The sequence below is a fragment of the Camponotus vicinus genome, unplaced genomic scaffold, assembly GCF_025532165.1.
Source record: "Camponotus vicinus isolate PSW18456_S1 unplaced genomic scaffold, iyCamVici1.0 SCAF_3, whole genome shotgun sequence".
Lineage (NCBI taxonomy): Eukaryota > Metazoa > Arthropoda > Insecta > Hymenoptera > Formicidae > Camponotus > Camponotus vicinus.
The window spans coordinates 3,875,161-3,890,059 of NW_028141967.1; the positions used below are offsets into that span (position 1 = coordinate 3,875,161).

The window sequence follows — 14,899 nt, forward strand, 5'->3', positions numbered from 1 at the left end:
TATAATTTAATAATTTAGGATTACGTTACATGTGTTTAATAAGTCGGATATGTACCATGGATTCTCTTTTCTCCGATCATCGATATTGTCCAGAATTCAGCAACAATCTCCTAATTACTTGCCTCAATCTTACAAGAATATCGTAGACCGCGTTTTCAGTAAATTTTCTAATTAGTTATTTCACTTGACTACTTCAATTTTAAGTCATAAAACGTTGAAGTATCTTTTCTCTTGTGAACAAAATATGCATTGATTATTTAAAAAATTATTTATTTAAAAACTTATTTAAAAAATGTTATTTCTTATATTATTTTAATATGTATTTATTTTAAAAGTATCTATTGCTTATTTATTAATGCAAGTGTACAAAAACAATTAATACAATTTAATGAAAGCGGATAGAAAATGGATTTAAAAGATGTAAACTGAAAAGAGAATTAATACAAATTCGTGAAAATAGCACTCAAGTATTTTGTTGTTTTCATGCAATAAAAAAAAATGTTTTTAATTGCTCACTTACTTAATTTTGAACAAAAAGCACAATATTTGAAATATTTATTTATGTTTTAATATGTAAGTTATAAAATAGTTTAAATAGAATTATAATTAATATATATTTATTTAGTCATGTTTATAGTTCGCGTGTTATTTATATAAATACATCGCTTTTAATAAATATTGATGTCATCATCCGGGTGATTCTAGAAATATGAGATAGGCAAGCTGATTTTTAGTACTATCTAACGATATAAATACAAGCTGCCATTCCAAACTGCAGTCTTCACTGAGAAGCGAAAGATAATTCAAGTAGATTTTGAAACAATAGTATTTCCAAAACAAATCTATTCGAAAATTACAAGTTAAGTTGAGCAAATTGAAAGATTTTGACAAGTTTCAAAAATGGTAGGTTACATTTCCATTACTTTTTTAATAATATTAGTATTAATTAACATTAGTGTAATATTATCATCATTATTATAATTTTTATAAACTTTTACCGTGCAAAATTAATTTCAAAATTAGCTCTTTAGTAAATATGCATATAAGCATGTATATTAGTCTTTTTTTCTGTCATTAATTTTCCTTTATTTCTTTTATTTAAGAATATACGAGTAGTACAATAGTAGTCGAAAATAATTGATATATAAAAATAATATATTTCTTAAGTTCCTATTGTCTCAAATTAAACAGATAAATTAATTAGATCAATTTACTTATATTATAAGAGAGATTTGAAATATTGCAAACATGATTTTAATATTTTCCATTTTTTATGACAAAAAATATTTATAAATAGAATATTTGTTTTCTCGAGAAAGTAGAGAACTTTTGAATGTGAAAATTCTTCTCAAAAAAACGAATTTATTAGGAATTTTTCAATTATTATATTATTTATCTATCTAATGGCTCACATATGGCTTTTGCTGTAATTTTATAATATTTTATAATATGCAATTTTATATATAATTAGAATAATTTTTAAATATGTCTGTATAATTTAAGTGAATTTTTAACAGAATAACGTTTTAGCAAATTCGTTAAAATTTTTTTAGTGCATGTGAAAAATTTGATCTGGCTAATGATGTGTTTTCTTTTTTCAAAATTTATACCAATACGCGAATTTCTATAAGAATCAAGATGCAATATCACAAAAATTAGATAATTCTTGAATCGATTATTGAGTATTATATTCAGACTTTTCGGGCAAATGTTCAGAAGAAACAATAAAACAATCTACGAAATATTTACCTTTTTGTTTATGATATATATCCTTAATTTATTTAATATTGATATTTTTGTATTTAAATTTTTTATTTACCTCTTTCTCTAGCATGCGTAATTACTTCATATATCACATTACATCTTTTTTATTTTTTTTCTTTGCAGATAAAGTATCTACTTTTTTCATTTCTTCTACAATCTTCTGTGCAAGGATTTTTGGTAATACCAAATATCCAATTTATATCAACAGATTTCTATAATCACGACAAAAATTACAATCTAAAGATCATAAGAAATGAAATTAAAAAGTGTGCGAATTTGGAAAGTTTAAATTTAGACTTTATGAATTTATATAGTATAAAGAGTAATATAATTCAAAGTCAACACATACAACATATATCACTGTACAATAATAATTTGGAAGACATTTATACTATTTTGGATCACGTACCTTATTTAAGTTGCTTAAACCTATCTCGAAATGAGATTAATGTCTATAACGACAACATAATTCGACATTCTAATCTTGAAATATTGGATTTAAGTTATCAGAAAATATCAGAAGCGAGAGATTTGAAGACGGAAACAAATGACGTTTATAAATATATGAAATTTAATAGCATCGGAATAAGTTTACCAAATTTGCAATATTTAGATTTAAGTGGAAACGATATTTCCACTTTATTGTGGGATTTTAATTTGTCTTTTCCAAAATTAATACAATTAGATTTAACTAACATTAATGCAGTAGAATTAAAACCGGAATTTTTCGACAAAATACCAAATACTTTGCGCGTTCTCCACTTGGAAAACAATAATCTACATAATTTAACATCGCAAAATATGGCAGAAGTGACCGCCTTGTACTTGGATGGCAATCCAAATTTACAAACCATCAATATCGTTTCAAAACGATTGAAAATTTTATCATTATCGAATTGTGCGAATATTGGTCTTGGAATTTTCGATACCCCATACCTCGAACAATTAGATTTATCTATGAATAATCTTAAATCTGTATCTAATATGAGTTTGGAAATATTTCCATCGCTGCGAATGTTGCTATTGGATTATAATGAACTATCACAGATTCCTTTATTAAATGCCTTACAACTCAATGAATTATCATTGAATTTTAATATGATTAAAAATATTCCATCTGCTTCTTTTGCATCTTTTCCATCATTAAAAAAATTATCATTAAAAGGAAATAAAATAGACCGTATTGAGAGAGAGAGCTTCTTGGGTTTGAGTAATTTAGAATATTTAAATCTATCCGATAACAAGTTAAAAGGCTTGCCTTACGATTGGGCAACGTCATTAATAAATTTGCAATATTTAAATGCAAATTCCAATCAATTTGCAAACATTTTAGACTTGGCCATTAATTCGAATATCGTCTCATTAAAACATTTATCTGTAAAAAATAATTTAATCACAAAAATAAGTACACTAGAATTGGCACACTTGCCAAACGCAACTACTGTATACGTAGCTTAAGACACAATTTAAGCATATTTTCAGTATCCATTTGATATTCCATATGTATATGATTGAATAATATGTATTTGATGTTCCATATGTATATAAGTATTTCTAATTTTTTTATATTTCTGCGCACAAATTTATGACTTTTTATATCAACGCACACGAAAGTGTTAAAAATAATTACAGATTGTAGATGCTATAATTATTCTTAAGTGCGACTCCGATTATCTTTATAAGTACATTGTAAATTTATTTTAATACTTATTATGTTATTTTTGTAACTAGAAATAAAAATTGTATTTTTATATGTATGATTGATTTATTTTTGTTTTAAATAATAATTTATATGTCAACGCAATCTTAGAATAAATAATATTTTTAAATAATATTTTATTTTTGGAATATATTTAATTTTAAATTTAATTGTAAAGAATATTGCATTATGCAATCAATATATATTTATTATATGCAACAGAAACATATTGAAGAAATGTCTGCATTGGGCCGTCAGTTAACCGCCCATACCGCCTCATAATCTACCTAACTGCTGAGCATGCTGCTGAATATTGCGTTAAAAAATACAATTCCTGCGATAATTTTATCTATCACATATAAATCGTATTTCACTTTACAGGATAAGTTTACAAAAATTTCAGTCAACAAAATTTTTTCCCAGTAAATATTTTCAAAGAATTTATTTTTTTACATTTTATATAATTAAATTCAAGCGAGAATGTAATTAAAAAAGATATTAAAAGTTTATTTAAGTAAGACATTTTCGAGATTACTTTTAAAATTCCTGTATGAATTCCATGTACAATGTATATATAACGCATATATAAATTAGTTATTGTTATACAAATTTATATGAAGTGTGTGTGCGATCTTTGAAATATTTCACGCCTCGTCTCACACATCTCGTTACATCCCGCGAGATTCGCGATGCTGAAAGCTACTTATCGAATCTTCTCGGAACACTTCTCGCCAAGCGAGATGCTTCGGATTATTTATATCATTAGTCGACGGCATATACTGCGATAACAGCGTAAGACTAGCCGTAAGAATGTATTAGGTTCAGTGAAGCCCCGTGGCATGAGATAGACTTTGATCGTACGTGTTCAGGAAAGTAGGATTTGATACCCTTGACTCTGTGTAAAAGTATAAAATATATATCATATGCAAATTTCATAATTTCTTGCATTTTTACATGTATTATATATTTTCTTATACATTTTTATATTATTATATATATATATATATATATATATATATATATATATATATATATATATACATATATTTTTTTTCTATACAATATGATTTTTTTGTACAATGGATATTATAAATGTAATTTTCTTTATTATAAATATGAAAATCCTAGAAGGAGAGAAAGGAGAAAGTAACAGAGAGAAAGAAAAAAAGAAAAGAGAGAGAGAGATTTTATTATAAAATAAAGATACAAAATATGTTATATTTTTTTCAAGAATACTATTGTATAGAAGTGCAATGTAAAATTATTATATCTTATTATATATTATTATTATGTATTTATTGTTATTATTATATTATTATATATTTATATTATTATTATATTATTATTATTATATATTTATACAATCTCTCACTTAAGTAATTAATGTATCAAATAAATCTTGTAATTAATAAATTAATAAATAAAATAAACAGTTATAATGATATAAAGTTAGTAATATAAAATAATAAAAAAAAGAAAAAATATATATATTATTTTAATGTCCAAAGAAAATATTTAAACCTAAAATTTAAGATTTAATATAACATATATGCAGTCTTAGAATAAAATAATATTTTCCTTTTGGAGTATATTTAATTTTAAATGCAATTGCAAAGAATATTGCACAAATATTGATTGTATATAATCAAAATATAATAATACTGAATAAATTAAATGTAACTACTTTTTAAATTAAATAAATTAATTATATTCAATCTCACACACATGCACAATGCGATACAAATGCATACCTGAACTGGTGTGAGATACGTTACATAGACGGAATTGTTATATGCGTGTGAAGACGAGACCCCGTAAAGATCACCGCTGGTATATAAGAAGACAAATTCGCTCCCTCGCGACAAAAGGTGTCGGACTGCTCAAGTGAATCGATCAAACGAAGTGTTCAACTTTACGAAAAAATTAGTGCATCGTAAGTGTTATGAATATTTATTTGCTTGAATTTATTCTATTATTCCAAGAATATTATATTATATACTGCAATATATATCTTTTTAAACTTTGTCAGAATTTAAAATAAATTTCTAGTTTAGAGTTTCTTATGATTTTTTTTCAAATAACATTAAATTTTTACAATTTTTAATTATTAATAGAATTAAATAGTTTATTTAATTAATTATTTATAGAATTAATACAATTTTTAAATATTAATAGAATTTCATAGTATCTTTATATATCTCTATGAAAAAAAAAATCTTATAATATTTAAACCTTCCTACTTTTGCAGCTACAATATAATAATTAATAAATATTTAATATAATATTTGAATCTCTCAAAAATTATATGTAACAATATTAAATATCAATTTATTTATTTTATTCGTAATTATATTAAAATAAAAATACATCTTTTTTTTGTGTTTTACATTTTATATTATTAGAATATTTATATTTACATTTAATATAATTTTATGTAAGTTTAATAGTGATGAAAATATTTTTTGTTTCTTTATTTTAATTTAGTTTATTGTTATAATTTGTTTATATTTTCCTTTATATTTAATTTTAATGTAAATATTATATTATAATTGATATACCGTTCTTTATTTTTTTCAGATGGCATTAAGCCACAAAATTATTCTTTTCTCTGTCCTTATCACCGCGTACTTGGCGGAACAATATGATTTCAAGTCAAATTCTGAAGAAACTGAAAACACACAACAATCAAATAATCAATTTATTATCCATTCGAATTCCGGATATCGTCCATATACTCCACCTCGTCAACAATATACTCCATATCAACCATATACTCCGATCCCATCACCAATATACTATCCATCCGACATCTCATTTAGATTTTCGAATGTCGGTCTTCAAAGAATCGGTCGGAATTTCATTAAAAGCAACAGAATCATCAGTCTCAGTTTGGACAATAATAACATAAGCGACGTTTCGCCGTTTGCCTTCCGCGGCATGCCGAATCTACGGCATTTGAACTTATCCGGAAACAAGATCCCGAGGAAGAAATTGCTGTCGTTGAACGGAAACGATAATTTGCAGACGCTAATCATCAACAACAACAACGATATTTCCGATAATTCCAACGGAGAGGAAATCCTGAAGGAATCCGAGTCTTTCCAGAGTTTGGAGCACCTGCAATTATGCAACAATCAACTGCGAGATATTGGGGTGACTTTTTTTATATCAATGCCCATCCTAACTCATTTGCACTTGAGCAATAACAGCATCAGTGCTAGCAATACTGTCTTTGACAATATTCCGACGACTTTGACTCATCTTAATTTGAAGAAAAATCTGATTGATCACATCGACCAGGACAAACTCAGGTATTAATATTTATTAAATTCTTTTTTATTCAATTTATTTATTTTTTTTTATAAAAAAGCATCTGTGTAAAAGATTGGATTTTGATTTAATAAGTTAATATTATTGCTATTTTTATTATTATTAGTCTCGCCTTCGTTGATGCTATTTATAATTATTATTTTATGTTACTATAGCTGTTAATATATATTATTATTTTTATTGTTCTTATTTTATTATTACGATTATTATTATATGATTGTTATTGCTTTTATTATTATTATTATTATTATTATTATTATTATTATTATTACATTATTTTATTATTACGATTATTATTATACGATTGTTATTGCTATTATTATTATTATTATTATTATTATATTACCGATTATATTATTATATTATATTAATTATTTCTTTTATTGTTGGCTTATTTCTTTTTCGTAATCTCGACAAACAATTGCAGGTATCTGCATGAGCTCGTTATGGATGACAACGAGATCACCCAAGTGTGCTTCGAGGAGTGTCAGGAAAAGTCCATACCCCTGAGAGGCGCTATCGGGATGCAAAATCTATCTTTATCGAGCAATCGTATCTTCGAAGTGTCGGCCGATGCCTTCAACGATATGGAACACTTGCTGAACCTGGATCTGTCGGGCAATGAAATCGCAAATTTGGCCAGCACTATTTTCAACAATACCCCCCGGATAATTAATCTCTCGCTGGCTAATAATATTCTCGCCTCGATACCGAATGTCTGCCCGATACTGAGCCTGGAGAGCATGAATCTAACCGGGAATCGTATCAGTTTGATTCCTTCCGACGCGTTTTGCCGCTCACAAAGACTGAAATACCTGTATTTGTCGAACAACATGATAACAACTATCGAAACTCGGGCTTTCAATCTCCCAAGTCTAACGTACTTGGACCTTTCCGGAAATCAACTCCGTCAGCTTCCGGCGCAATGGACATCACCGTGGCAGATCCAGGAGTTGCATCTCGAGCGAAATTACTTTACCGAACTGGACGACTTATCGTTGATAAACATCAAGTCTCTGAGGGACGTTCACCTCGACGGAAATCCCATGTTAAAGTTGAAAGTGGGATCTTTCCAAGCGCTCTCGGCACGTATGACGTTACATTTGAAGAATATATCCGTCGTCGAGGTCAAATGCCCACAGTGCGAAAAGGATGATGAAGAAAATGATAGTGAATATGAGAATAATTATTAATCATAAGAAAGAGCCAATTCATCAATAATTTTGCTTTCGATAATTCAAAACAGAATATGTTATCTTTGATAATCGTTATTTTTGCATTTTTAATTGTTTAGATTTCGTTCTTAAACAGATTAGATACAAAATATTAAGTAAAAAATAGAAAAATAGAAAAAATGATGCATTTTTTCGATTGATGTATTAATGGAAGCACATTTTCTTGCCTAACATCAATTTTTCAATTTTGGATTGTTAAATTTGAATATTTTTCTTAAAAATATACTTTATATAAAATTAAAAAATTAGAATTTTTTATTTAGATTCAAATAAATTAGAAAATATTGATGAAAAAATCAAGAAAATTTTTGCTAATTAAAAATATACATATCGATATCTTATACATAATGTTTATTTTTGATCATATATTATTATTTTTATTAAAAGAATCTAAAAATATTTAACGTAAAATATGTTAAGTAAGTAATTATAATTAAACTGGTTTAATTTCATTAAGATATATTTCAAAACTCATTTTCATTATGTGTTTATTTGGCAGCATATGTAGAGTTTATATAGTTTTCGCAAATAATTTTAAAATATAAATAAGTTTTTTTAATACCATAATAATTGTTTAATTTTACAAATAAGAATTAGATACTTAATATAATTATCATTATTGCTTTTCGTAGTGGTTAAGTGCTTAAAAAACTATGACGAACAATAATGTGTTCCAATTTATTATAAATTTATTATAAATAAGTATAAGAATGCTGGGCTGATGCTTTATTACACGCATAATCATTTATACGCATTATTAATATTTTTTAGATAAATGCTTTTTAATAAACTGTTTTATAAATTTTATATCATTATAATAAATCTGTTTATATCATAATAAAATAGTATCTTTGTCTATACAGATGTTCTTATATGTACAACATATATAGAGTATTAATGTATATTTTACTATATTTTTTTTATTTTATTTCATAATCGCGTTCGTTGGAGATTCAACAGAAATTTATGTAAAATTTTTCACATTTGATTCTCTCTTGAGATTATCGTTGTTAAATCTTAAAATCGTCGTCATAAAACCGACGATTTATGCAAATGACTTAATAGCGCATTTCCATTGGCTTTTAAAAAAAAAATTGCTAAATTCAATGTTCAAAGTGCTTGAAATTTTCTGGTTTTAATTATCGAGCCAACAATAGCAAACCACGGAAATAAGCGGAGCACAAGAGCAATATGCAAGAAACGAGAGAGTGCGGCGTTTAAATCTCACATTATATTCTTGAGCTGTATTTCCACGTGACAGCGGTAGAATTTTTCGTATTTCCACTCTACCTTCCCTTTTCCCTTTTTTTCCCGTAGAAAAAATTGCTCCGCAGGATTAAACGCATGTCGCGTCCCGCAAGAGTAGCCGAACCGCAGAGATCTCGTTACCTATATATCATGTTTATATCGCATGATAAACTTCTTACGAATAAATTACGAATACTAGAAATTGGAATTTTAAAAGGACAAGATATATCGAAAGCGCTTTGTGAAAAATTTGTTTAATTTATTTATGATATAATACTATTTTAATTTATTTATGATATAATATTAATTTAATATTATTTTAATTTTTATAATATTTAATATGATTTAATATTATTTTAATTTGTTTAATTTATTTATGATATATTTATGATATAATATTATTTAAATTAAGTTAATTGGGAAATAATTTATGCAATTTACCACTCAGTCTTTTATCCTGTAAAATCAATAAATTTATGTAATAAGTCGTTTAATAAATTCCTTACAAATTAAGAATCTTCCCACGGAATCAATAATGATGTAATGGCGTACTATACAAATCAAAGGAATTTTTTATTACAGCCAATATCGAATCAAGAATGTGCGACAAAGGCAGAAAAGTGAAGGCAATAATCGTCAATGATGATAAAAAAAATGACAGATTACGAAACATATGATTGGTAATTTTTCCCAGTGTTACTTGAGTAAATCACTTTATGAATCGCTTATCAAAGTAGCCATAAGAGTAATCAATGATTGCCCAAATGCTCGTGTAAACACGCTGTACGCTTGATGTGGAACTGATAGTATAACTGATCGAGCCGGCTGAAGGCCGGCAAGGTGTCGAAGCGGTCGAGCCTCTGTCCCTTTCAGGGTGTCGGTTACGCAAAGGGTGGCTGCGCATGCGCAACGAGGGGATGCGCGACGCGACGAGGACGGGAAGAGGGTGGACGCTCTAGTGCGACGAGGATCGAGTCTGAAGCAAGGGCGTATATAGAAATTTCGTAAATGTGGATATCCCCTCGGAGAGGGTGCGCTAAAATTTTAACATTCCGATTTCTCAATCTTATAATATTCTCACGTAATGTTTTTATTATGTAAAATTTAATTCATCAATATTTTTTCAAGATAAAAAATGTTTTCTTTTAAAATATAACAATAATAATTTGTAGCAAGTTATTCATGGCAAAAATGAAATTCTCCAGAAGATAGGTTGAATCATCCCTATACACGCTTCCCTTCCACAGGCGCGAATAGGGATGAAAGAGAGAAAGAGAGAGGGGGAGGATGCAGGGAAGCGCAAGTTGTAACAGGGATGGAAAACACGGGGAGGATGGGCAAAGGCGTGGATAGTTTTGGAGAGGGGCGGAAAGGATCTAAGAGCGACGAAGATAGCAATCTGGGAAGCGTTGGAAGTAAATTCGTGTAGAACAGTGGTAATCAACTGGATTATATTCGTAAGAGGCAATACTAAATTACGGTGTATCGGAAGCGAGACATTTAAATATTCTCCCTCTATCTCTGCATTCATAAAAATGCAAATTTAAGAAGCCATTTTTTTCCAAAAAAAAAAAAAGATTGCGAAGCTGCAGAATCTCACGAATTTAATGCTATTTTAAGATGATTAAAAAAAATACATTTATAAATTCAATGACAAATTGAAAGTTACATATCAAAAGAATATTTTCTACCTTTTTTTCTCTCTCTATTAATTTAAATATAATTTTGTTATTTAAATATAAATTTTTTATAGCGATTTATAAAATCGTTAATTTTAAACTTGCTCTCTTCTATTTCTTAGACACATGTTGGTAGTATTTTACGAGAGAAAAATGCTTGCATTTGTTGTACAAAAACTAAATTATATTTAATTTCATAAGAATCGTATCAGAGAGTCATATTATGATCACCACTGATGTAGAACGAGAGAGAAAGAAGGCAAGAGGGTAGGATGGAGGAAGAGAGCGCACATTGCAGAGCGAGAAAAAAGAGAAGAGAGGAGGTAGGTGGTGCGCGAGCGTTCGACGAGGACGAGGATATAAATACGGGGTGTGGAAAAAGCGGACGGAGAGAGAAAGTGGGGGATGCTTCTAGAGAGGGTAGATATTCTACACGCTCTGTGCGCAAACGTATACAAGATGCCGCTGCGCCGCGTGAAGCGTGACGAGGAATGAAAACTGTAGAGAGAGAAGGAGGCCAAGAGACGGGGGGAAAAGAAGGAGCAAAAAAGAGAGAGAGAGAGAGAGAGATAGATAGATAGACGCGTGAAGCGTACGAAAGACGGTGGCGTTTCTTCGGTGAGGTATCGCGACCGAGCTCGACGAGGGAAAGGGAGCATCGTCGGCGCAGTGAAGTCAACAAGGACGGAAATAGCTTGGCAAGAACGGAGATACCTTTGGCGCGAGTAGAGCAGACGAGAACGATGGCACTATTGGCGCGATTGGTGATATAAATAAGGATGAAGAGACCACCGAAGGCTGTAGGATAGACGAGAATGGAGATACCATCGGCATGATGAGGAAGACAAAGACCAGGGTATCGTCAACGTGTCGCGGCCGAGGACGAGAACGAAGTCGGAGCGAGACGGAAGAGATGGCTGAAGGGTGAAGAGAGGAGGGAAAGCGGAGAGGGGCGAGGAAAACGGGGTGGCCGCGTCTGGCTAGCTCGAGACACCACTCCCCACTCGGTCTGGCCGCTCTCTCCTCTAGCTTCCTCTCTTTCTCTCTCTCTCTCCTCTTTCAGTGTTCGTTCGAACGCGGCCCGGTACGGTTCTGCTGCCCCCGTGGTGTCGTAGGGTCACCGCTTCGTGATGGGAGCTCACTGCCGCGGTGGTATTGGCGGGTTCCCTCGGTAGCCGGTTCCTGACACCGAATGTACCTTCCTCGGGGTGGCCCGTACGCCAGTTCCAGCTCATCTTTTCGGGGTAAGGGTAGATGTGCATGAGAGGACGAACGTTAACGGCGCGGAAGTGCGTGAAAAGTGTGCGAGGAAAGACAGGACAGTGAGAGACAAACAGAAAAATCCTCCCCCAAGATTATCCGATGAGCCAACGTAATGTCGAGGACCTCGATTAGGAGACGGAGTTAAATCAGGAGGCTGGAATAATCAGATCGCGCTGGTCCAGAATCATCAACTTGGTGGTACAATTGTTGTTATTCGGGGACGCTCCAAAACATAGCATCCCTTTGCAGAAACGACCACGTCTGCGTCGTACGTCGAGTTCGTTTGAGTTTTCGAGATCGAGTCTTTGTTCGCTAATTAGTGCTAGTGGGAGAAAGCAGAAATTATAAAGAAGAAAAGTAAGAAATACAGCAATTTTTTTCAACTCTGTCAATCTAGAGAACCCGCCTTGTTTCTTGTTCCTCGAGAGGAAAGTAAACTCGCAGAATTTTCGTCTCTCAAGAACAAGTTGCGAATCGAAATAGCACCGGGATAAGGAGATTGTTCGTCGCTCTGAATGAAGAACGAAATTATTGGCGAATTTTCCTGGAGAGACAGTCATCAAGTTATCAGGAGAGTCGAGTTTTAATCGCAATTTTCGAAATACGATTCGCACGATATGTCCGGGAACTACTCGGTGCATTGCGAGCCGGGCTTGATGATACCGCTCTGGCGTCCGCAGGAAAACCTGCAGCTGATCGACATCATCTTCCGGGGCCTGGTGTATTTCATGCTGCTGTTATACCTGTTCATCGGCGTGTCGATCATCAGCGATCGTTTCATGGCAGCTATCGAGGTGATCACGTCCAAGGAGAAGGAGCTGGTGGTGCGTCGTCACGGTAGGGAGCCGCAGATCGTCATCGTGCGAGTGTGGAACGAGACGGTGGCCAATCTGACTCTGATGGCGCTGGGTAGCAGCGCGCCCGAGATCCTGCTGTCCATCATCGAGATCTGGGCGAAGAATTTCCAAGCCGGCGAACTGGGCCCGGGTACGATCGTCGGTTCCGCCGCCTACAACCTCTTCGTCATCATTTCCCTGTGCGTGTTCGTGATCCCGAACGGCGAGACCCGGAAGATAAAGCATCTGCGCGTCTTTTTCGTCACCGCCACCTGGAGCATCTTCGCCTACGTGTGGCTCTACATCATCCTGGCGGTCACCAGTCCGGGCGTGCTGGAGATCTGGGAGGGAATACTGACTTTCGCCTTTTTCCCGGCCACGGTATTGACGGCTTACGTCGCCGATCGTCGATTACTGATCTACAAGTATCTGCACAAGGGCTACCGGATGAATAAGCGCGGTGTAATCGTGCAGGCGGAGGCCGGGGATTCCGAGATAGGGGTGGAGCTGGAGATCAAGCCGCAGCAAGATGGTCTCCACGGGATGGTGGACCGCCTGGCCGATATCGACTCCCCCGAGGCGAGGGAATTCGAGCAAACCCGAAGGGATTACATCAACACCTTGAAGGAACTGCGCAAGAAGTATCCTACTCTACCCCTGGAGCAACTGGAGGTCATGGCTCACGAGGAGGTGCTGGGCAAGGGCCCGAAGAGCAGGGCCTTCTACAGAGTGCAGGCTACGAGGAAGATGGTGGGCGCGGGCAACCTCAGCAGGAAGATCAGCGAAAGGGCGCAGAGCGACCTCAGCGAGGTCAAGGCCGAGTTGCAGAAAGCGGAGGCCGAGAGTATCGACATCGAGAACGTCAACGCCATGAGGGTGTTCTTCGAGCCGGGCCATTACACTGTGATGGAGAACGTTGGGACCTTCGAGGTGGGAGTCACCAGGGCCGGTGGTGATCTTAATAAAGCATGCAGCGTGGATTATTGCACGGAGGACGGCTCGGCCGAGGCGGGATCCGATTATGTCAGCGCCAAGGGCACCCTGACCTTCGAGCCCGGCGAGACTAAAAAGACCATCAAGCTCTCGGTTATCGACGACGAGCTGTTCGAGGAGGACGAGCACTTTTATGTCAGGTCGGTGGAATCCATCATCGTTTCTCTTCCAAAGACTTGCGATGACAGGGCAGTTCGATACAAATATCATTTTTTGCGAGAAGCACCATATTTCGCTAACGCGATTTTATCTCCATTAATGTTTCGTTCAAGGTTTCATATCCCTTTCATGGACATTTTAACGTTAAATATTTTAAATATCTTTTCGAAAATTCTGCTAAAATTAATTTCATTCAGGATTAAATAGAACAAGCTGTTATATATTTCATCCCTTAAAATTTAGTTGGAGAATTTCATTTCTGGAAACGCTCGTAATTATATAATTATTGATGTTAACCGGGATGATTAATATTGCCCGGACGATCATTTGTAGAGCATTTGCATAATTAAGTCTTCAAATCAATATCATATCGCACATTGAAATACGCTATTGAAAGATACGGATCGCTTCACAAGTTCCTCGCGAAAGAGGCGTGGTTCTTAAAAGCGCATCTATAGCGCACTGTGATCGCGAATCATTGATTAGCGGTGAAGAGGCAATCATTCAATTAATTTCCAACGAATGGCATCCGCAATTTTATCTGGATAAGTTGCTAAGTCGATTTAATCAAGGATGTTAGAAGCGGTTAAGTCTGGCCATTATTCTTCACGTAATTTAACCTGCTAACGTTTCATCCAACATACATGTTCGAAAAGGAGTTTCAAACAAATTTCAACAAGGATCCACAGATTA

General features: G+C 33.0%; 3 protein-coding genes across 6 annotated transcripts in view; all 3 read left to right on the top strand.

Moving 5' to 3' along the window:
- Positions 1-18: 18 nt before the first annotated feature.
- On the top strand, positions 19-3,521 carry LOC145968577 (uncharacterized). Its single transcript, XM_083094150.1, has 2 exons — positions 19-903; positions 1,888-3,521. Exons 1-2 carry the CDS (start codon positions 901-903, stop codon positions 3,220-3,222), a joined length of 1,338 nt encoding a protein of 445 aa, XP_082950276.1. The 5' UTR covers positions 19-900; the 3' UTR covers positions 3,223-3,521.
- A 1,814-nt stretch (positions 3,522-5,335) lies between these two features.
- On the top strand, positions 5,336-8,033 carry LOC145968576 (uncharacterized). The gene is made up of 3 exons (XM_083094149.1): positions 5,336-5,396; positions 6,041-6,774; positions 7,221-8,033. The coding sequence occupies exons 2-3, from the start codon at positions 6,041-6,043 to the stop codon at positions 7,984-7,986; spliced, it is 1,500 nt and encodes a 499-aa protein (XP_082950275.1). The 5' UTR covers positions 5,336-5,396; the 3' UTR covers positions 7,987-8,033.
- A 3,945-nt stretch (positions 8,034-11,978) lies between these two features.
- Positions 11,979-14,899, top strand: part of Calx (sodium/calcium exchanger 3) — a 68,866-nt gene continuing 65,945 nt past the window's right edge. For 3 of the 4 annotated variants that reach the window (XR_014437785.1, XR_014437784.1, XM_083094143.1), the window contains exon 1: positions 11,979-14,187. Coding sequence is in view for 1 of the 4 variants with exons in the window: in XM_083094143.1 (XP_082950269.1) it covers positions 12,836-14,187 (1,352 nt within the window). In the remaining 3 variants the exon portion in view is untranslated. The remainder of the gene's footprint in view (positions 14,188-14,899) is intronic. The other variant, XR_014437786.1, reaches the window with a different exon arrangement.